The sequence below is a fragment of the Nematostella vectensis genome, chromosome 3 (genome assembly GCF_932526225.1).
Source record: "Nematostella vectensis chromosome 3, jaNemVect1.1, whole genome shotgun sequence".
In the NCBI taxonomy this organism is placed as follows: Eukaryota; Metazoa; Cnidaria; class Anthozoa; order Actiniaria; family Edwardsiidae; genus Nematostella; species Nematostella vectensis.
The window spans coordinates 11,379,156-11,401,660 of record NC_064036.1 but is presented as its reverse complement, the minus strand read 5'-3'; the positions used below and the strand labels follow the sequence as shown (position 1 = coordinate 11,401,660).

The window sequence follows — 22,505 nt, the reverse complement described above, 5'->3', positions numbered from 1 at the left end:
AGTATTTCGGGATATTGGGGAGTGGCCGCTTATGCCTGGTGCACACTAGTTACATAACGATATGGGCGCGCGCACTCTTCGTATGTTCAAGTGGGAATAGTTTGACATTTTGACATAAACCCGACATGTTTTTTTCTCTTATGTCGTTATGTTCGTGTCGTTATGTCGGGCTAAACAAAGTGCGCGCGCCCATGTCGTTATGTCACTAGTGTGCACTAGGCATTAATGGCCGCATAATAGAGGTACGTTCATTTTTATTTGATTACCGCAATTGCTGGAATTAGCGCATCCCCCGAATAAGCGCCTCTACAAGAGAAAAACTATGAAAAAGCGCCTCCTCCGAATAAGCGCCTCTACTAAAAGAAAAAAAATATGAATAAGCGCCTCTACTAAGAGAAAAACTATGAAAAAGCGCCTCCTCCGAATAAGCGCCTTTACTAAAAGAAAAAAATATGAATAAGCGCCTCTACTAAGAGAAAAGCTATGAACAAAGCGCCTCTACTAAGAGAAAAGCTATGAATAAGCGCCTCTACTAAGAGAAAAGCTATGAATAAGCGCCTCTACTAAGAGAAAAGCTATGAATAAGCGCCTCTACTAAGAGAAAAGCTATGAATAAGCGCCTCTACTAAGAGAAAACTATGAATAAGCGCCTCTACTAAGAGAAAAGCTATGAATAAGCGCCTCTACTAAGAGAAAAGCTATGAATAAGCGCCTCTACTAAGAGAAAAGCTATAAATAAGCGCCTCTACTAAGAGAAAAGCTATAAATAAGCGCCTCTACTAAGAGAAAAGCTATAAATAAGCGCTTCTACTAAGAGAAAAGCTATGAATAAGCGCCTCTACTAAGAGAAAAGCTATGAATAAGCGCCTCTACTAAGAGAAAAGCTATGAAAAAGCGCCTCCTCCGAATAAGCGCCTTTACTAAAAGAAAAAAATATGAATAAGCGCCTCTACTAAGAGAAAAACTATGAAAAAGCGCCTCCTCCGAATAAGCGCCTTTACTAAAAGAAAAAAATATGAATAAGCGCCTCTACTAAGAGAAAAGCTATGAAAAAAGCGCCTCTACTAAGAGAAAAGCTATGAATAAGCGCCTCTACTAAGAGAAAAGCTATGAATAAGCGCCTCTACTAAGAGAAAAGCTATGAATAAGCGCCTCTACTAAGAGAAAAGCTATGAATAAGCGCCTCTACTAAGAGAAAAGCTATAAATAAGCGCCTCTACTAAGAGAAAAGCTATGAATAAGCGCCTCTACTAAGAGAAAAGCTATAAATAAGCGCCTCTACTAAGATAAAAGCTATGAATAAGCGCCTCTACTAAGAGAAAAGCTATGAATAAGCGCCTCTACTAAGAGAAAACTATGAATAAGCGCCTCTACTAAGAGAAAAGCTATGAATAAGCGCCTCTACTAAGAGAAAAACTATGAATAAGCGCCTCTACTAAGAGAAAAGCTATAAATAAGCGCCTCTACTAAGAGAAAAGCTATAAATAAGCGCCTCTACTAAGAGAAAAGCTATAAATAAGCGCTTCTACTAAGAGAAAAGCTATGAATAAGCGCCTCTACTAAGAGAAAAGCTATGAATAAGCGCCTCTACTAAGAGAAAAGCTATGAATAAGCTCCTCCCCCGAATAAGCGCCTCGCCTAAACTTGTTGCACTCAATATACTTAGCTGACGAGGGGAACTTAACATTAGGAGGGAAGTAACGAAGACTTTTTGTTTGGTTATAGTTCTTGGAGGATCCTCGCATTGAACATGAAAAATTGAAGTGCCTATTAGAACAATTACGGTATTCTTATTTGTACTAAACTAGAATATTGTCTTACTTTTGTTTTCGTGTATGAGTTATCAATAGTATTGATGGCTCACCTTATAAAAGTCTATTACGTTCACGACTACATACTTACGGTACAAAGTCGTTGGAATATCCTTCACTCTGATTGTGCACCCTTGTCATGGAATGACTTAAGCCTATGCTAAAAGCGAAATTAAAGGGATAGACCAAGGCTATTCGCCGAAAGCGCTTCTTAAAAAAGCGTATTGTGTTATTTTTGATCGGAGAGGGAGAGAGCAGCACAAGGCTGCGTCAATATACTTTAAATCGTGTAGATACAGGTGGAGTGGTGAGAGGCAGGTCTTGAAAGTACCGGTGGGACGCCAGACAAACGCCAACTCTGCTGAGTAGTGCGTCGGAGCGGGGAGGGAGCACTGATATTCTCGAGCTTCTACAACGCTTTTTTTAATTTTATGGGAAAACACGCCTTTTCAAAGTGCTGGTCATTTTATGTTGATCTCATATAACGTACTAGTCTTCCAAGGTTTTGGCCTCAGTGTACATTGTCTTTCAGCCACAATTTGGTCTTTCTAAATGCCATGTAAATCTATTGAGGAACATAAACAAAAGTACTACGTTTTTGATAACCTTGATTCGTTTTTTGAATCACTTCGATGCATGTTTAATGATACTTTGTGAAGCTGTGTGGGTTAATGAGATATCTACTGGGCTTATAAATTTCAGAGTTGGGCACATTTGCTCATCTCTCACATTATGGAACGAGTAAATAGCTCTCTGCGTAAGATCTACCGACGCACAAGAACAAAACCATTAATTCATCATGTTTTCCTTGCTCTATACCTATAATTTCCTGTCAAAGCCCACACTCATTACACTTATGGCTCTGTAAAGCAAAAACCCCTTAAACGCTCTTGACTTTTTTAAAAAGTGAAACGCCTTTATTATTAAACGCCCTAAATAGTCTAGTTGCTTTTTCTTTGAAACGACCCTTGTTCCCGCACAACTTAATTTTTGTTTAGTTTTTTTTTTTTAGGAAATGTTCTTTATCATAAATATCACGTTTTTATCTTTAGGGATTTTTGGTATTCCTTTTTTGCACTGGATACAAGTATCTCAACGCAACAACTTCCAAATTCTACTTATCTTTTTAATTATGTCATCTCACCTCACCAGACTAAACGGCAACAAGCTGTTCTGCTTTTTTTTTCTTGTTTCTCTAACAAAATCCATCGTCTCTATTTGTATTTTACCATTTCCCTTTCAATTTCAAACAACAGAAATTTTGAGTTTAGAATGATCTATCGCTGGTGCATTGCTCTATAAAAAGACCACTCTTTCATCCCGTTCATTTCAAGTGGTTTTTCTTCAAGTAAACTACATTTTTTTTCTCAGATCTTAACAAATTAAAAAGGCGCCATTATGCATTCAATGTGATATGTGATTCATATACTTATCGGCTCTTTGCTGATCGGTTTAAATGTTCGTTTTCTATTATGAATTAACTATCAATTTACCCTTACTATAGAACCAAAAAAAAAAATTTAATCACATGTAACTATTCTAGATAAAATAGTTTGAATTGGCACTGTTTGTTGTTTCAAGCGGGCAAGTGTAGAATAAAAAAAATGATTGAGCGAATTTGACAAGTTTGAATTAAATAGGATCTTAAAATATGGTTGGCTGAATGAAATAGAAAGAGAAATATAAGAAATATAAGAGAATAATTTTGACCTAAATAGAACATATTCTTCCATTTGACAATAACACTTGACTTTAGGACATTGAAGAACCACAAAACAAAAGAATAATACTGTGGCAAAGCTTTCTGGATATTCAAAAGCAAGACGAAACAATTTCATTATTTAGTTACCTGTGTACTTGAATTATCAAGGAATATCAACGCAGCAAGACCCGTATTTTAACACCTACTCCCCTTGGTACGGGATCTCGTCCCTTTCGATGCTTGCTCGCCTTGATTCGTGACCAACTGAAATACTGGGCTATCGCGCAGTTTTCAAATAGACTCCTTAAGACTGATTACATAGAAATGCCGACATTATTAGGTCCACAATAAGTGACGATATTTGTTTTTGTTTTTCTCACAAAGTTTGGCGCAAATAATCATGTCTTACGTTGAACCTTAGTGAATGGTATATACAGGATGCGAAAAGAGATCAATCAACAAAGGAGAAAATGAATTTCGCAACGCTTCTATTTATTATAATACTTGGATACGGATAAAACACGTTTTCTAAAAATAAAATAAAAGCATAAAGGAACATTAAAAATACATGGTCCCATTCATAAAAGACTTTAGAAATGTGAGAACTATAGGGCTAACCGACATTCAAAGGGGTGTAAATTAAACGAAAGATTTGAAGCCTAATTTAAGAATTAAAATGTTATAGAATTTTCACATACAGTTAATTAATTCATCATCTCTCGAGATCGATAGTGTCTTTGGAGTTAAATCAAAATACCCAACATATAGAAAATACTCTGAACATTCTGGAACACAGATTAAATTTGCTCTTTAAAATTACTCTATAATTATCTTTAAAAAAAGGTGGAAAATACGTATAATACTTGAAATCGAAAAGAGGGCAACAATTTGAAAAGGTCTTAAAACTTGTAAATTTAGTGTTTTCCTAAATAATACAACAAGTACACATGAACGGGTGGATTCCCGGTCGAGACATGGATAGTATCTTTCTGTTTCTCGGCCCTGTTAAACGGATGTGAGCTTACTAGAAGCTTGTGTTCCTCAGTTCCAGGATGGGCTATTCTTAATGCGTATTAGGATTTTCAATGTAAGAGTATAAAGGATGCTCTAAAACACATTTATTTTTTTATATTCTTTTTTGTGCTTTTTGTGCTAAAAGGTCATGTGCTAAAGAATTTCGTTGAGGTTTTTGGCTAGATAAAGGATGTCAGACCAAAGTTAGTAGATCCAGAAAATGTAAAAGCTTACTTTCTCAATTTAAAAACAACTCTTTTTGATGATTCTAACATACGGTAACATTAAGGTAACATTTATTGAGTACATATGTCGTTATTCGCGGTGCTTCATGTTTATGAAGCCTTTCCATCGCACACATACATCGATCGTAGAGTTGAAATTGTATATAAAAAATAAAAAAGATAGCAACCATAACAGAGCTTTTATAACTAGAAGGCGAAAAAGCTTCTGGGAATTGCCTTTTTCAGATTTCCCAGAATCCAGTAGGTACTTAGAAATCACGACTTTTCAAGTGACAAGCTCACGACAAAATAAACTTAGAAATGACTGCGGCTGTTACGCCAAAGAACTACTTAAAAATGAAATCTTTCAATGCCCTTTTTGATTTAGAAAATTTCAGGCTGGTTTGTAAGCGCTCGAACAGTTGCTTTTTGGTATTATTTTTTTGCCGCCAAAAGCCAGAGCGCGCGCGAGTTTGCCGCCAAACAAGCGTGCAAGTCGCCTGTTGTATATTATAATTTGACTACCACAGGTATCTCAGTAAAAACCATGAAAGATTTTTAGAAATTACTTATTATCTGTAATTCTTAAATTGCTTTCATTTTAAGTTTTTATTGGAATTCATGTACATTCTTATCTAACCAGACTGAACTGACTTTTGACTGAATTTTTCACATATTTTTATTATATCAGTGTCGCCGCAAAGACCTAATACTGGGGGGATGAGGGGGAGGGGGTTCACGCCAATGATCGCAGCCTTGATGCCCTCTAGAATTGCCTTTCGTTATGCGATGTCACCATATATGCTATGTTATTATTTTATATTGTATCAGTGCCGCAGGGAGGGGGGGGGGGGGGGTGGTTGTTGGGAGGGTTCCAGGCCCTTAGTCATTGGCTTGATCGACGACGTTATTTCCCTTGAGTGTTTGAGGGGAAGGTCACATGCAGTCCGGTCATCTTTGATGACTTTGTCTTAAGATGTTTTTTTTTTTTTTTTTTTTTTTTTTTTTTGCGGTATATCCTATTAAGTATCAACTCGTACAAAGTCGCATATCATTCAATCTTGTTTTAAAAACTGTCGTTTTTCTAGCTTGCTCGGCCAATTCCTTATTAGGCATTACATACAACATTTGGGAGTACGCTTCAATCATTCTTTCGCTTTTTTTATCGCTCTAGGGCTTTGTAAGTCGATAATTTCCACGTAAACTTGCAGGAATTTGATTTTGCTTGCAGCCATCTTGGAAGTGGAGCCTAGTCCTTATCGTTTTGGAATATCACAGGTCTCCCGCGCGCTCGCCCCAGGCTCTTTTACACCATTTAGAAAAGCCATTGACTTCAGAACCTTCGGACATTTGGATTCCCAGCACCATCAGCAGTGCACTTGCTTCCTCCTTTCTTCTCCATCTCAAGCTATTCTTCCCACATGGATCGTGCCCTACAACACGGTGATGTGGCCGTATTTGTGTACTTCCTAAACTGCGCCTCCCACATGATGCGCGTACTATAACACGACGATGTCACAGTATTCGTGTACTTTCTTCACTGCGCATCCCACATGATGCGCGCACTACAACACGACGATGTCGCAGTATTCGTGTACTTCCTCCACTGCGCATCCCTCATTGCAGCACTCCTCCACGATATCATAACTGCGTCTGGTGCGAAGGAACTTTGCGCTTTGGCGTCGCTCCACTAGAATGTCAACTGATGTTGCTGCTGCTGAAAGGTGTAAAAACACGTTAATTGTGCATTTTCCTTGATTATTTACCAAAATAAGGTGGGGCAGTAGTCATAATCGTCTGAAAATTATGAGGCTGGCACTAATCTGGGTCGTTGTTATTTAAGGTGTTGTATGTTTTTCTTTTTTTACGTGTACCATGTGAGTTTAAGGCGCCGTACGCTATATTTTTTAAATAGACATATGCAATATTGATTTAATTCTAGAAATCACAAAACCAAACGTTCGCAGACTTCCCCAGAAAATGACATCTCTTTTACAGGCGCGTTCCCAGGATTTGCTGAGGGGGGGGTGGGGGGGTGGGGGGGGGGGGGGGTACGCAGTGATAGATATATGAAAAAAGCATAGTATTTGAAGATTACTTAATAGGAAGCGACCCACTTTTTGGCCGCCTAGGGGGAGGGGTGGGTGCAAGATGTGCAAGCATTTGTTAGTTAAAAGGTCGTGTCTTATCAAATCACAAAAGGTTAAAGTTTTTCATTTGAAGTGCATTTACTTTAATTTGAATCAGCTTCTAGAAGGCACAAGAGCAAATAAAATATCCCCGCAGATCAATAATTAGATCAGGAGAGTGATAAATCCGTTAGCCCTCTGGTGTCACCACCAAATACAAATATCACTTATCGTAGTCGTAAGGTATATGCCTCCAAACGCTTCAACTGATCTGATCTCGATTAGATACAATATTATATTTATTGAATTTGATCCAATGATGTTCGTGACTCTCGCAACGGATCGACTGCTTCATACTTAGAGGGAGAGGGAGGGGGGGTGAGGTGTATTTAAATATGCGTTAAAAACATACCTTACAGCACAGCCTGTACACTAAGATGTTACCTCCCCCTCCCCTCCCCCCCTTATTGTCGTACCCTTCATGTCAATCCTTATTGTCAGACACACCATTCGTTGGCTTTCGGTTATCTGCTCGATATTATGTTCTCTAATGAATGAATCTCTTTTTTCTTTTTCTTTTCTGTAACTTTTTTAAACATTTCTACGACATTTCTATTCTTTCCGTCTAATAAATAGAGTCGATTTAAGAGGAGGCGACTTTATTGCCAATAACAATTTAAATGGGCTAACTGATTTTGAAAATTTATCTATCACGTTCTTTAGTCTATATTACACAAAAGAACAACCACTTATTATCACCTCCAACTTCTGCTGCGCACAATCGTGCCTCTAGCGATCCCTTCCGGTAGCGGGAGTATCATTGTCTCTGGGTTTGTCATTTGTGATGTGATAAGTGTTATACCGTTGAGTGCATGGTCAATAATAACGGCTTTGTCTGGCATAATGCGCGAATTAGAATGCGCAGTAAACGCGAATTCCTTGACGAGAAAATCAAACACCTTTTCGTAAGCGGAATTTAACTAAAAAAATCCCTCACCGTTTGTTTCCTTTTGACGTAAATAATATTTTAGCGAGTGTGCGCCGTGTTAGTTATTCTGTGGAATTTGATGAAAAAAGGAAAATAGATCGAAACAAGATTTAGCTGCCTCATGCGATCGTTCGTTACGATTATTTTTTCCTCGGTGATGCTGGATGCTAAGAACGTCCTCTTAAAAACGTCCAGTTCCGGTGTTTGTTTTTTTTACTTCCCCGATTTTTTTAAGAACATTATTTTCAGGAACTGGCGAGATGTATTCTTCATAAATCCAATTAATCCTACGTGTCCCGTGCGCGGCTCTTTCTGATCGTTGGTATTAGGTAACCCGTGTCAGACATCCAAGGTCCAGCTAGCCTATGCTAGGGTTCAACTTACTCATTTCTAGATGCACCCACCGCGCGAGGTTATCATCAGTAATTCTTATCCGCCAAATGCTGAAAACACTATGTTTTTATGACCTTGTTTACAAAAAGCGCCCGCAATAAAGAGAAGACTTTAGCATTGCACAGCTGTCAGTACGGCTCGTACCTCTCTTATGCCGCCTCTGGGGTCTGCAGACCTGGTAAAATACGTTGAAGATTTGATCACCACAGAGGAAGAAATCCACTGATCTGCTACCGTTTTCGTTCGTTTTTCTGCATCCACCACGCATCATGCAGTTCTGTGCGAGTGCCGAGCTGACTAGCAGAAAAACAAAGCCGATCGATAGTAAATTCTTCTTTAGTTGCATCTGCAATGTCAAAAGCGGTGATAATATTAGAAATTAGAAGAAAGTGAAAAAGGGAGGATTGCAAACTAAGCATTATGGTAGCTATTAGTGAGTAAGAAAAACCGATCACGCAACCTAATCAGCAAATGTCTTTTCTGTAAAAGTTTGTTTTTGTGGCCGGTGTGCGTAAATAAAACTGTAAGAATTTATGTATAAGTATCACGTTAAAGTGCAGACACTATTACTAAGCTCTGCAATGTTCTTTAGTTTGAATACGAAAACATACACCTTTTTAATCAACGACCTCATATTCTTACTTTTATATTCGGACCTCGCGCCGTGTCCGTTAGTTTAAAACCTGGACAAAAAATACCCCCGCTGAATTTCCCCCTTCCCTGCGTGTAAGTCTCTTTGGGAGTAATTTTGTCAAGAAAAAATGAAAGACCAGACTTTTCACAAGAAATGAAAGAGTTTGACTGTACCTTTAAGTGTTGATTATCGATCCTGTGTTAGAGTTATAAGAGAGTACTCGCGAAAGGCCGCACACTATGATAACGCTTCGCCAAGAGTCCTTATCCGAATGCTTGGATGCTAGCGGTTACGAGGGCGTTTTATACCGTCGCTTCCCATTGCGGTCTCTTCTTATTGATCACTCCACACGCTTGACCTCCGCGCCCCAAGCACAATCTTTACGGATTTAGTTTCCGGGATATCGAGAAAATCTCCTTGTGCCGTTAAGATCTGTTTCTAGTTTGGCGAGGATTCTTTGCCGTTTGTCTAATTCAATTATGAAGAGGACGCCCATTTTGACAGTCGCTCTTTTCGTATGTTGGCTTTAACCCATTCCTGCTTACAAAACAACAGTTTTGAAGCATGATTTTATTAACTTCAAGCACTTGTAGTGACGGCCATTTCTTGTATTGTTTTTCGTTGCGTTTTCACGCTCGTTTTTAAGGGTTTACACAGGCTGGGGTAATTGCTTTTATCTGTGGCTTTCCTTGACCTTTTACGAGGTAATAAATTAGCGACGCATTTCGGTAGCGTGATTAATACTACAGATAACTTTAGCTTTTAACATAATTACTTCATAATCGAGGGCTGCATCGTTAATCTTTTTTTCTAGAGCCCGTCCCGCTAAAGTCGTTTCTCTTTGAAAGAATCATTTCGCCCGATGGGCTCGGAACCCGTGGCGCCTTCTTGTCAATTCGGCGACGCCTTGTCAAACGAAAGTTTTCTCTTCCTGATCGCGCCGGGAAGTGGACTCTTCTCAACCAAAATCGCTATCATTAAGAGTATGATTAATTTTAAATTGACCTCGTTAGGAGCAAAACTAGTTTTATTGGCCTTGAATTGATTTGTCTCCCCGAGACAAATTGCTCGTGCAATTTTAGGCGTATAATTGTATGCTCGCGTAAATTTATTTTAAGTTCTCGCGTGCTTTTTTCTTTGCATTTATTTTAAAAGCATTCGTATCCTATTAAGATCTCCTATCCATATATTCCATTTTCTCACTGTTTTTGCTGGTGCTCACAGGTCTGAATACTGCTCTCCTTACGCACGGCCTCGGTAGCCCCCAAGAGCACTGATGTATTCTCCATGAAGTTTGTGCATGTGTTATGTTACATGTACATTACACCGGCCGTTTGCAGAGACTCGCCTTTTTTATTTAAAGCTCCATTTGATACTGCGACTAACCATTATTACATTTCAATGGCCTTTATTTTTTTGTATTTAGTATAAGTACATTGAAATCCATAGTTCCTTTTGCTCGTAGAACTGCCATTTGCAGACTGGTCTTTAGGGGGCGCTTATTCGAGAGTGTGCGCTTATTGGGGAGGGGGCGCTTATTGGGGAGGGGGCGCTTATTGGGGAGGGGGCGCTCATTATTCATTTCATTAAGCTTCTGAATGGACTGAGAACAAAACTGTGCTTATGTGGATAATGGATTTGAAAAAATAATAAATAGGCCCGTGTCGTAATGCGAGCATGTCAAAATGCGAGCTAAATTTACAACGCTCAAGTAGTGCGTTTGTTAAGATTATTTAGAGGGGATGGGAGGGGGCGCTTATTCCAAAATTCGAGGTCAAAGGGAAGCGCTTATTGGGAAGGGGGCGCTTATTTGAAGGAGGGCGCTTATTCGAATCATTACGTTACCTCACTTGTACCATTAATTGTATGTTGATACTGTTGTGACTATATTAGCATAGAGCTGTTATTCACGCTGATGTTGTTATTAGCATCTAAAGCTACAGCGAGAGCGACACCCTCGCTGCTTCTCATAACCCGAGCACGGAGTAAATTAAATCCCCTCTCTCCCCATCTCACAGAGCACGGCATGGCTAATAACATATAAACCAGTTTTAATGTACCCAAAGTAAGAAGTCCTTCTACCTTGCGAGTATCAAAGGAAAATTGTGTAGGGGACTGTGCCTTCCCCATCTTTATTTGACAAATAGGAGCGTGTCTTTGTCACTCCCAATTTTCATAATGCCTGTGTATCGCCCCCTCTCCCCCCTACCCAATATTTGGAGGCCTGCTAAGGCCTATTTTATTGTGCGTGCGTGCGTTCGTGCGCCCTCACAGACCTCGGCGCGTCTCCACAACGCAGCACCCTACGCGAGATCCCAGGGAGCTTACGGCCAATTGCGCAGCAGTCTATCTATCTTTGAATGCATTAAGGCTTAGATTAACTGGGAATGATTCACATAAACCGGATTTCCTGATTCAGCCATAATCGTATTTTCTGGCGCACTTTCTTGTGGAAGAAAAACCAAGCGATGGAACTCCGGCGTTGCTGGGAAACAGTTTTAGAGATCATTTCGATGGCTTTACGTCAACTTATCTCTTAATCAATATTTGGCTTTATAGTAATCAAATTCTAGGTTTTGTAAATTTACAAGATCATTTAGCATCGTTCTATCGCTATATTGGGGGAAGAAAACAGTCCAAACACGTTTTTTCTGTATGTTTGTCTTTTTGAACTTTGCCGGAACTTCGCAAGAAAGAATGAACGATATTACCCCTCTTTTATGTTCTGCTATTGTTGTGACTATCACAACAATCATCACTGTGACTTGAAATAACTGCTTGGTTTGATGTTAGTAAAAACTGAAATTAAAAGCATTAGTATGAAAAAATGGTAGGCTATATTCACGTGTAATCGTTCGGGCTGTCTGGCAACAAATTTGCGTATTGAATTGCATCTACAAAGAAGATAAAAAGTACTAAAAAATAAAAAGTTTTAGGCCTCCATGTGCTAATTCAATATCTGAATCAAGAGATATTTCTGGTAGTCAGGGTATATTCTATACCCGGACCATGTTTGCGTAAGGTGATGTAATTATCCTTTATTAGGAAGCAAGGTCCGCGTTGTAATTTTCTTTACTAAGTGTTTTAATCAATTAGCGGGTGCTGTGTGTTTTGTCTGTAACTGTGTGGTATTTATAGACGGATGTGCCGTGTGCGGCGATGGTTTTCTGAACTAATACTGGGATTATGTTGCGCATTTTCAGTTCGCGAATGGAGCGCAAAGACCTATTTACCGGTTGAAATTGAAAAGGAGAACGAAGCAGAGAGTATTGTGTGAAAATCACGGACGTCAGCGATGTAGACGTACTTGGAGAAAGAAGTCAAAGTAGCCGTTTCTTTCCTTTCCTTCCGCGCTTGCGTTTTTTTCGTGCTAATCTCCACTCCCTCAAGAAGCATTTTCCGCTTCCCTCTCTACCTCAGGTTTACCTCTAGTAAAAATAGTGTACACATAGGACTAAGGGTACATACGACTTAGTGTACACAAAGGACAATACAACTATCCATAGAAAAATAAGCGAAACAGCGAATTTATTTCTGGGAAAGAAATCTCGAAATCTAAGCTCAAATTGTTGGTATTTTGGGTTTGCTGTACACGTCATCATAAAGTTTGCATGACGCTAGGACTATAAAATATCACAACAAAAACAACCTTCTTACTCTCAATGTGGTTCCTTAATCCACAGGGCTTATCTATCTATCTATCTATCTATCTATCTATCTATCTATCTATCTATCTATCTATCTATCTATCTATCTATCTATCTATCTATCTATCTATCTATCTATCTATCTATCTATCTATCTATCTATCTATCTATCTATCTATCTATCTATCTATCTATCTATCTATTCATTCATTCATTCATTCATTCATTTATTTATTTATTTATTTATTTATTGTGTGTTTGTTTGTTTGTTTCTTTAAAGACTGAGGTTCATCGGGACCGCAGGGGCCGTAGCAGGGGGTGGGGCACTGGGGGCACGTCCTCCCCCCAGTATTTTAAGAAATTATAAGGAAATGACCAGTAGGGGCGTGGCTGTGCACCCACAACTTTCTTAATGAAAACCGTATTGTGCCCCCTCCCCCCCAATATATCGAAAATTGTCCCAAATGGGGGAAGGCTAGGTGCGACCTCTTGAACCCATCCGTCGTTTATGCGAGGAAAACGTTGAACAAGGATTGTATGTGTGTGTGTGTGTGTGTGTGTGTGTGGGGGGGGGGGGGGGGGGGGATTGGGGCATTTAGGCGCCAAAGGGTAAAGGAAATCCTTAGTCTGTTAGGCACCCCCTACGAAAGTACCAAAGGAGGCGGCGATGATTAAGATTTTAAAGTCACTAGGCAAAATCAATATTAAAATGGCATCAATTACCAAATATTGCGGAGAACATATCAATGAAATTATGTCTTATTAAGATTTCTTATAACAGGATCTTTCATGGGCGGGGGGAATTTTTAAAGGAAGGGGGGCGTAATTTTTGGATTATTTATAATGGTTACTAGATGTTAGAGTGGGCCTTTCAAACCGTATAAAAAAAAGCAGTAAAAGACAAAATATCATAAATTTATTAGCCTCCAAAACCCAGAGGATTAATGCACAGGTCAAACTGTGTTTCTATTTTTTTTGTGGAGTTATCCCAATGCTAGAATTTTTGAGCCGTGTTTAGGCAGATGTTCTATACAGACATATTGGAATAGTTTACGATGTAAAGAAGCTTTAACACAAAATAAATATCTCTTTGTGGCATTATTTCAGCAGTATTCCCTTATTTCTTCTTGTTTGCATCCTTCTACACAGCATTCCTCCGTGATCGTGTAAATTGATGACCGCTTTCCTCGCTGGGTTTTCGAGTTGAACTGACGTGCCTCATCAGCGCTCTGTACTATTGATAGATCTCCTAAAGAGTAGATAATACGAGTTACATTGGCACCAAATAGGGGACATGCGCTAAATGATCACGTGACTTTTCTGGGTGGCAAACTCAAAACAAAATACCCAGTAGCTATTTGCCCGACAGTCGGAAAAGGTCCTCAATGGACTAAATGCCCGATAGTTATAGTTTTATTTCAGATAACCCAGTAAATTGTCGACCTAGTGAGTTAGAAGTATTCTATATTTGTTGAAAAAGGGCAAGCAAAACCTGAATGTGTAGTTCCAGATAATATCCATATCCCCCCTCATTCAGGGGGGTGGAGGTATGACCCCCCACCCCTCTGGAATTTCCACCTCCTGGAAAAAAATAAATACAGTAACTGTTAAGAAAAAAGGGCATTTACACCCCCCACCCCCTCCCCTCTGGAAATTCCTGGGCGTTTGAGCCCCCCACTTCCCCCCGGAATTTCCAATCCCCTAAATGGGGAGGGGGGGGGGGGGGGGGGGTAATGAATATTTTCTACACAATTGAGCTTTGTTGTCGGTATTGGATGTTTTCCGTCGTCTATGTACACTATAGAATGAATGTTTTCTTACTTGTATACACTAAATAAAACCGTTGTAGTGTTTATAGTGTATACAAGCAAGAAAACAACTTTCTTTTCCGACAAAAAAGCTCAATTCAGATTCGCTTATGCCCATTCTAAACAAATATATAATACTTTGAGTTCACAAGGTTGACAATTTTCCGTGATATTTTGGCAATTTGAGAACTGTAGAAATTTAGCAGCATATATATTGTAGAAAATTCCTAAGTGCCACTAAAATCACGATTCTATAGTGCACATAGTCAACAGAAAACGTTTAATACCAATAACAAATCTCAACTCAGACCTGCTTGCCCTTTCTCGACAAATAAAGAATACTTTGAACTCAGTAGCACGACAAGTTTGAATAAATTGAAAACTGTCGGGCATTTAGTCCATTGAGGACCTTTCCCGACTGACGGTCATATAGCCAGTACAAACAAAAATAATAATAATAAAATCAGAAACGAATTCGCCCGTCACACCAGAGAACGACGAATAAAATCTTAAAATAAAAAGAATTCTGGCTTTTTTCGTAAGCACTGAATAAGTAACTTTTTGTTGTTTTTATTTTGTCGCTAAAAGCCTGAGCGCGCGCTAGTTCGCCACCCAAAAAGTCACGTGATCTCTTAGCGCAAGTCCCTTTTTTAGCAGCGAACCTCTAAAGATACTGTATTTATATACCTATAAAAAGTGGCCGCTATTAAGAGAGAGTACATTATAGAGAGCCACCTGTCTCTGTACTTGGGGTGGCCTTCATAGAAGCAGCACTGCGCATGCGGGTTTGTACTCCCTTTCTGTACAGTCGTCACGACGTCTTATGCTTTTGGTTCAGTTTTTTTCTTTATGAGACATATTTGCACCAAGACTCAAGGGGTGGTGCAGGGTGATTTGATTATTGTGTATGTACAAACAATTCCTTAGGGATGGCATGATTTATATATTTTTTAAATAATTGGCCTTTTGCCTACCCTGTGTGCCCCTTTTACCTTTTTTCGTGTAATGTGGAATCCCGGGAGGGGGGGGGGGGGGGGATTCTTCCCATGTCGACCTGATAGGGGATGCTCATCGTATTATTTAGAGATCAAAACCGGGCCTCAGGTATTTTTAGGGGGTGTCCGAGAAAAAATAAGCTTTTCTCTTAGAAATGGAATTTTTTAGGGCTACTAAGGTATTTTATAGGGTAGCAATTTTTTGGTGTGCAGATATTTTATGGGTATTTTTCGAATTTTTCGACGAGCATTCGAGCAATTTCCCATACGAGATTGTAGAGAGAATACAGAGATCGATTTGGGTATGACTAGAACGCTAGGGTAGCCACGTACCCGTCTCCTCAGCGGGCCTGGCTAACGTCATTAGTTTTGCTGCCCGCCTAAATAAGCTTGACAAGCAGCCTCAATAGAGAAAGAAAGGCCTGCGTACGCAAAGCATCATGAGCTCACGAGAAATCGGGACGAGGCTGTGCGACCATTTTCTTCTAAAAGGTACATTTTCCTCTTTAGATATGACTCAAGCATAGCTGTCAAATCTCCCCCATTAGGCGGGAGTCTCAAGATTTTTAACCTTTTCTCAAGCCTAATTTTCTTGAAAATATCCACACATTTACTGTATTCTCCCGCGTAGCTTTCTTGGTACTTCTGATACATTCACTTTATCTTCTCAAGATTTTTCCTAAAGCAAGGTTGACAGCTATTCTCAAGCCTAACTTACTTCTGTTTATTTGCCGCTGTCGTGCCGTCACCCCGCCCCCATAGCAAATAATTGTCCAAGCGTCAGAGATCTGGTCTCCGCATAGATGATAGTCAACCTGTGAGTGCCCGGCCTCTGAGGTCTTCCAGCAGTTTGTTCTCTCCGCGTTACACGTACCGCTGACCATTACAGCTAGCTGGCTCACGATGAGAAGAAGCACCATACTTACTATGGTCGTGTCCATCTAGGGAGAGAGGGGGAGGAGTGGTAAGTCACGTGACTACATGCTTAGGGTTGTGTCCATCTAGGGAGAGAGGGGGGGAGTGGTGAGTAACGTGACTACATGTTTAGAGTGGTTATGTCCATCTAGGGAGAGAGGGGGAGGAGTGGTTAGTCACGTGACTACATGCTTAGGGTGGTGTCCATCTAGGGAGAGAGGGGGGGAGTGGTGAGTAACGTGACTACATGTTTAGAGTGGTTATGTCCATCTAGGGAGAGAGGGGGAGGAGTAGTTAGTCACGTGACTACATGCTTAGGGTTGTGTCCATCTAGGGAGAGAGGGGGGGAGTGGTGAGTAACGTGACTACATGTTTAGAGTGGTTATGTCCATCTAGGGAGAGAGGGGGAGGAGTGGTTAGTCACGTGACTACATGCTAAGTGTGGTTGTGTCCATCTAGGGGGAGGAGTGGTAAGTCACGTGACTACATGCTTTATGTGGCTGTGTTCATCTAGGGAGAGAGGGGAGTAGAGGTGTGTCACGTGAGAACATGCTTAGTGTGTTGGTGTCCATCTTGGGAGAGAGGGGAGTGGTAAGTCACGTGGCTACATGCTTAGTGTGGTTGTGTCCATCTAGGGAGAGAGGGGAGTAGAGGTGTGTCACGTGAGAACATGCTTAGTGTGTTGGTGTTCATCTTGGGAGAGAGGAAGAGTGGTGAGTCACGTGACTACATGCTTAGTGTGGTTGTGTCCATCTAGGGAAAGAGAGGAGTGGTAAGTCACATGACTACATGCTTAGTGTGGTTGTGTTCATCTGGGAGAGAGGGGGAGGGGTGGTGAGTCACGTGACTACATGCTTAGTGTGGTTTTGTCCATCTAGGGAGAGACGGGAGTAGAGGTGTGTCACGTGAGAACATGCTTAGTGTGTTGGTGTTCATCTTGGGAGAGAGGAAGAGTGGTGAGTCACGTGACTACATGCTTAGTGTGGCTGTGTCCATCTAGGGAGAGAGGGGAGTAGAGGTGTGTCACGTGAGAACATGCTTAGTGTGTTGGTGTTCATCTTGGGAGAGAGAGGAGTGGTAAGTCACATGACTACATGCTTAGTGTGGTTGTGTTCATCTGGGAGAGAGGGGGAGGGGTGGTGAGTCACGTGACTACATGCTTAGTGTGGTTTTGTCCATCTAGGGAGAGACGGGAGTAGAGGTGTGTCACGTGAGAACATGCTTAGTGTGTTGGTGTTCATATTGGGAGAGAGGGGAGTGGTGAGTCACGTGACTACATGCTAAGTGTGGTTGTGTCCATCTAGGGAGAGAGGGGGAGGAGTGGTAAGTTACGTGACTACATGCTAAGTGTGGTCGTGTCCATCTAGGGAGAGAGGGGGAGGAGTGGTGAGTCACGTGACTACATGCTAAGAGTGGTTGTGTTTATCTAGGGAGAGAGGGGGAGGAGTGGTAATTCACGTGACTACATGCTTAGTGCGGTTGTGTTCATCTGGGAGAGAGAGGAGTGGTGAGTCACGTGGCTACAAGCTTAGTGTGGTTGTGTCCATCTAGGGAGAGAGGGGAGTAGAGTATGTCACGTGAGAACATGCTTAGTGTGTTGGTGTTCATCTTGAGAGAGAGGGGAGTGGTGAGTCACGTGACTACATGCTAAGTGTGGTTGTGTTCATCTAGGGAGAGTGGGGAGGAGTGGTGAGTCACGTGACTACATGATTAGTGTGGTTGTGTTTATCTAGGGAGAGAGGGGGAGTGGTGAGTCACGTGACTTTAAGTGTTTGTCTGAGAACACCATCAAATGCCAACTTGGATAAAGGGTAACAAGGGGAATCATTTTTCTTTCACACGTTTCTGCTGAAGGTCAGACATATTTTTGTGTACGTTCATGTGATCCCATGTTCGTGAAAAAATACAAAGGTTGGTTGACCAAGATTTCGGGACCGGGAAAAGTGTCCACGTAACAAAGAGTGACCATTTAGTAGAGAAAGTGCCGAATTTAAGAAACCTTATTTTAACTGGTAAAGATATAAAAACGGTCTATAAGGCACTATGAAAAATCCTTAACAAAAAACTGCTTCTATGTTTTGCTAAAAGTAGATTACGACTAATACCAAAAATGAAGTATCAAAAAGACATCTTTTAAACAACAAGCAACCAAAAAGAAAAAAAGCGTAGTCTCAATTAACCGAAATGGGCATCAAACCCCCTACATAATTTACAGTTCTTTAATGTTAGCATCATGAAATTATGGATCTACTCGTTATCAAGTGCGCCTTTAGTTAAAAAGCCCTTCACAGAGTCCGATATTTCTTTTGAAGCATCTGCCAGGATTCAAACTATGAGTCCTGCTTTTCTAAGAGTGGTTAAAGCATCAATATCTACCCTTCGTCGAGCTTAAAGACAAGAATTTGGAAAAACAGTATACCAACCTTACTGCATCCCATGTCGCTCGGTGCTTGTGTCGTATTGAGGTAGCGCGGACGCGCGTCACTGTGGCGTCAAGCTAGAGACAGAAACTAATCAGTCATCTCACGAAGAGGTCTTTTTACCAGAGGATCAGTGCAAAGCGCTCAGCGTTATAAATTAATCTTAAATTAAGAGCGAAAGATTAAAAACCATTATTCCTCCATTGATATTGAAAATACTAATGACGCGCAATTCTACATCGCGCAGTCCGTGCGAAATAAATCTTGCGTCAATTATTTTTGGATTAAAGTATCTTATTTTATTATAAAAATCTTAACACTGTCATATTTGTTTGCTAAAGGGCTATATATCTCGTGGTTTGTAGGTTTATTCCTTGGCAGTACATGCAGGAAGATTTATGATCTCGTGTTTTATGCTGGATTATATCTGATTGTGTAGTTTCGAGCGTCTTAGAGAATGTCGAGTAGTTCCCATTAGTAAGACACTTGTCACGTCTCGCATCATTAAAATAATTCACCAAAAATATATCGCATTTTATACATGTCTAATTTCATGTCTAGTTCATACAAAAACATGTCATAAAATTTGATTGACGAGCCTCTAATGAAAACGGAAAACAAATCTGACATTGAGGCGCAGCTATCGTGCCAGAGCTGAAATGTCGGCGCCGTCTCTCCGTACTCCGTACTCAGATATGGGACGCGCTCGATAATTAGCACAGGACCTTGCAGACGCAGCAATCGGAAGTAGGAAATAATCGTAAAAAGGATGGCAAACACTGAGACGGTAATGTAACGGAGCTACATCAGAAAGCTCACTCTTTATGACAAATGATCGCAAGGTAGATTTAGCACTTAGAAAAAACAACTACAATACGGATTACACTTGAAGTGCATAGTCAAGTATACCTTATCAAAGCTGTCTTTTCTCACTAATGCTGTAATTGATAAGCTACAAGCTTAAACTTTGAATATCCTTTTTACTCATTTTACTCATTGTTATATGCCGGTTATTTTGCGTTTGAAAGAAACGCTTTTTTTACGGTTGATGGATCAAGAATGACTGCACCTACAATCTGAAAAAAGCAGCTTTTAGGAAAGCTGTCAAAGGATATTCTTCTTATTCACTGCAATGATAATTACAACCATTTTTTAAGGTGAGAATGTCAACAAAGAAATCTCGGAGTAAAATAAAAGTGATAGCTTGCCGAGTTTCAAGTGAGTCTGCGACATTTTAAAGTACTGTTGGAAAGAGCGAGTTGCTAAGAGACGATATGACGTATTGAACCATCATTTGCTTATTATTGATTGCAGAAAACTGCTAGGAAAGTTTTTTACGTCATTTTGACATAGATGCTAAAATACTTCCAAATGTTTGTGAAATTTGATTGTCATCATCGTTCGACCTTCACGTTTCTCCAGTGCACCGCAGTAAGTGCAATAGCATTTTTCTTCAAATAAAAAAAGTATTAGTGTAAGAACAAGATTTTAAACGAATACGACAAGCGTGTGTTTTTATGGGAGCCATCAATGTGGTGATTTCGCGAGTCGCTACGTAATCTAATCATCTCGATTAGAACTTTAAAACTAACGCAATTAAAAGTGTACATATCCTGTTGTGAACTTACCCATTAGGGTATTTCTAGCTCTCGTAACTAAATTTGCTTGACGGTATCGAATTTACTAATGCGCAAGCAAAGTAATGATTCTTTGCGCGCTATCGGTTTGTCAGCCATGTCAGTTTGTCACTCATTTTCGGTAGTCCTATCGCTCATTGTCATTTGGACCATCGTTAATGTCTTACCTAATAGCGGAGGTGGACATGTCCACTCTTAAGGAGGCCACAAAAGCTCTCGAATTGCTCGGAAATTGCTTGCCCTTTGTACTCTAAAAGATGGCTTTGAGCTGGGACAAGCAGTGTTTTCATGAAGACTTTTCCGTTATATCAAGCTCACGTGGGCAAAGCGAATGCACACGTGAGAAGTAACCCATACAAAAGAGAGGTTTTCCGTGATTAGATTCTTAATGAAAAAATGAGAGACATACTGATCCTAAATTTTTCTTACTTTCCGTTGCAATATACTTAATTTGAAAGGGTGATCTTCAATGTCGTTTGTATATAAATATATTTTGTTCAACACAATATATTTTGTTCAACACGTGACGCTACTTTTACGTTTGTTTTTATGTTCGTTTTGTTCTGTTTTGACAGCATTTGTCTATACTGCACTCGCGGACGTAACTTTGACTAAGCTCTTTTAGGAGCGCAACCCAGGCGTAACCCGGTTGACTCGATTCTGTATAATGGCTGAGCCTCTCTTTAAGTTTTTTTTTTAGTATGTCTCTATTTGACGTAAAGCAAATTAGCTGGTCTTATATAAAGATTTTTGTAAGCCGCCATTTTTGTCATCCTTTCAAGGTACCAAGACAGGCCCGTAGCCAGGGGGGGTTCGGAAGAACCACCCTACTTGACTGGAAGGTCCGCTCTGATGAAGAAAAATTTAGTACCACTGCGAGCTAGGGTGAGCTACCTAAGAGAAAATGGTCCGCTATATGGCTAAACGAACCCCCCGCTCAAAATCCTGGCTACGGGCCTGTCAAGATTACTCAAATCATCGGGCTGATTTGAGTTCGATAAATGGAGTATTACCTTTGCTTCTAGATGGTTATTTCGTATTTAGTTGCATGATTTGTCTTACACTATTGAGTGAAAACAGCAAGAAAAAGATATTGCCGACTAGGGTTCTTCAAGTGTTTTAAATCAAGTACTATAATCAATACTTGTCTGGCTTTCATCACCAAGAAAACGAACGTCACTGTTGCAATAGTCAACGAATGTGTGCGTATATGATTGAGATCTTAAAAACTATGTTAAAAAAGAGAGTTTCCTCGCTGACCATTTCACACCTACTAGTCACTCACCGTTATTTTCGAGTAAAAAGGGCACTCAATTCGTCTCGCGGTCACCCTATGTCACATTAGCTGTGAAGTGCACATTAGGATGTTCGTATTTATGGAGAATTTCCAGCTGGCCGTTCGATGTCATTGGCGTTTATTTGCTATTATCTCAAACAAGGTGCAAATATTACAATTGTATCTTTATGAAAGTCTTGCGTAAATCACCACGCCTTACTTAACAACAACGTGCGCTTTTCCGCACCCTATTTTTTAAGTCAGTTTTAATTTGGAGACATTGTGTTGGCGTCGGCTAAACGGAAAGCTATTTTCGCCAAGTGCCTCTTTAGACTGTCACTCATTCCTGAAATAAAAATGAGAAGGCAGTTGTAAGGAAACTATTTGTTTTGAAGCGAAAACCGATTATTGACGTATCAATAAGGTTTAAAGTATTGCGTGCGGCTCAGATCCGCTCGGCGCATTTTGGTTATTACTACACCAGACAAAAGGCTCAATAACGGATCGTCCTCATGTCAACTATAGATACTCTAGAGTTTTGCTTGAGTGCTTCACTCGCCGTTGGTTTTTGAGTGCTGTCCGTTTATCGCCTTGCTTCCGTGAGAAGCTATTTTCTTACACGGATGATGTGGACATCCCGTAATTGAGAATTTGCTAATGGCATTAAGGTAGCAAGACAGAATGGATCTCTTCCTTTCCTCGCTATAGCTTTTTAGTAATGCCTCTTAAATGCTCTTACTTCGACTATCTGTTAATTTACTGTCTGAATGGTAGAGATAGTTGTATGCCCATGGAAAAGTACCACCAACATCTACAAATATAACCAGGTACCCCCCCTAAAAAATAAAATAAAAATCAATTAAAATTAAATGAAAAAAAAACACAGGATAAAAAAATACTCCAACTATATAC

General features: G+C 40.1%; 1 protein-coding gene and 1 long non-coding RNA gene across 3 annotated transcripts; both read right to left on the bottom strand.

Moving 5' to 3' along the window:
• Positions 1 to 5,761: 5,761 nt before the first annotated feature.
• LOC116603602 lies at positions 5,762 to 9,222 on the bottom strand. The gene is made up of 3 exons (XR_007307396.1): positions 9,069 to 9,222; positions 8,406 to 8,607; positions 5,762 to 6,468 (listed from the first exon to the last, which is right to left on the bottom strand). It is a non-coding gene; the product is annotated as an uncharacterized LOC116603602 (long non-coding RNA).
• A 4,219-nt stretch (positions 9,223 to 13,441) lies between these two features.
• LOC116603593 lies at positions 13,442 to 22,059 on the bottom strand. 2 transcript variants are annotated; one of them, XM_032365060.2, is made up of 4 exons: positions 21,603 to 22,059; positions 18,684 to 18,757; positions 16,064 to 16,286; positions 13,442 to 13,791 (listed from the first exon to the last, which is right to left on the bottom strand). In XM_032365060.2, exons 2-4 carry the CDS (start codon positions 18,696 to 18,698, stop codon positions 13,646 to 13,648), a joined length of 384 nt encoding a protein of 127 aa, XP_032220951.1. In that variant the 5' UTR covers positions 18,699 to 18,757; positions 21,603 to 22,059; the 3' UTR covers positions 13,442 to 13,645. The 2 variants fall into 2 exon arrangements, with proteins under 2 accessions (XP_032220951.1, XP_032220952.1); XM_032365061.2 differs by lacking the exon at positions 21,603 to 22,059 and adding an exon at positions 20,309 to 20,662.
• Between the last annotated feature and the right edge of the window lie 446 nt (positions 22,060 to 22,505).

Excerpts from the sequence above, each read along its gene's own strand:
- LOC116603593 (XM_032365060.2), bottom strand. Across the intron at positions 13,792-16,063 it reads ACAGCGGCAAATAAACAGAA|GAGATCTATCAATAGTACAG; the intron begins GTAAGTTAGGCT and ends TCTACTCTTTAG.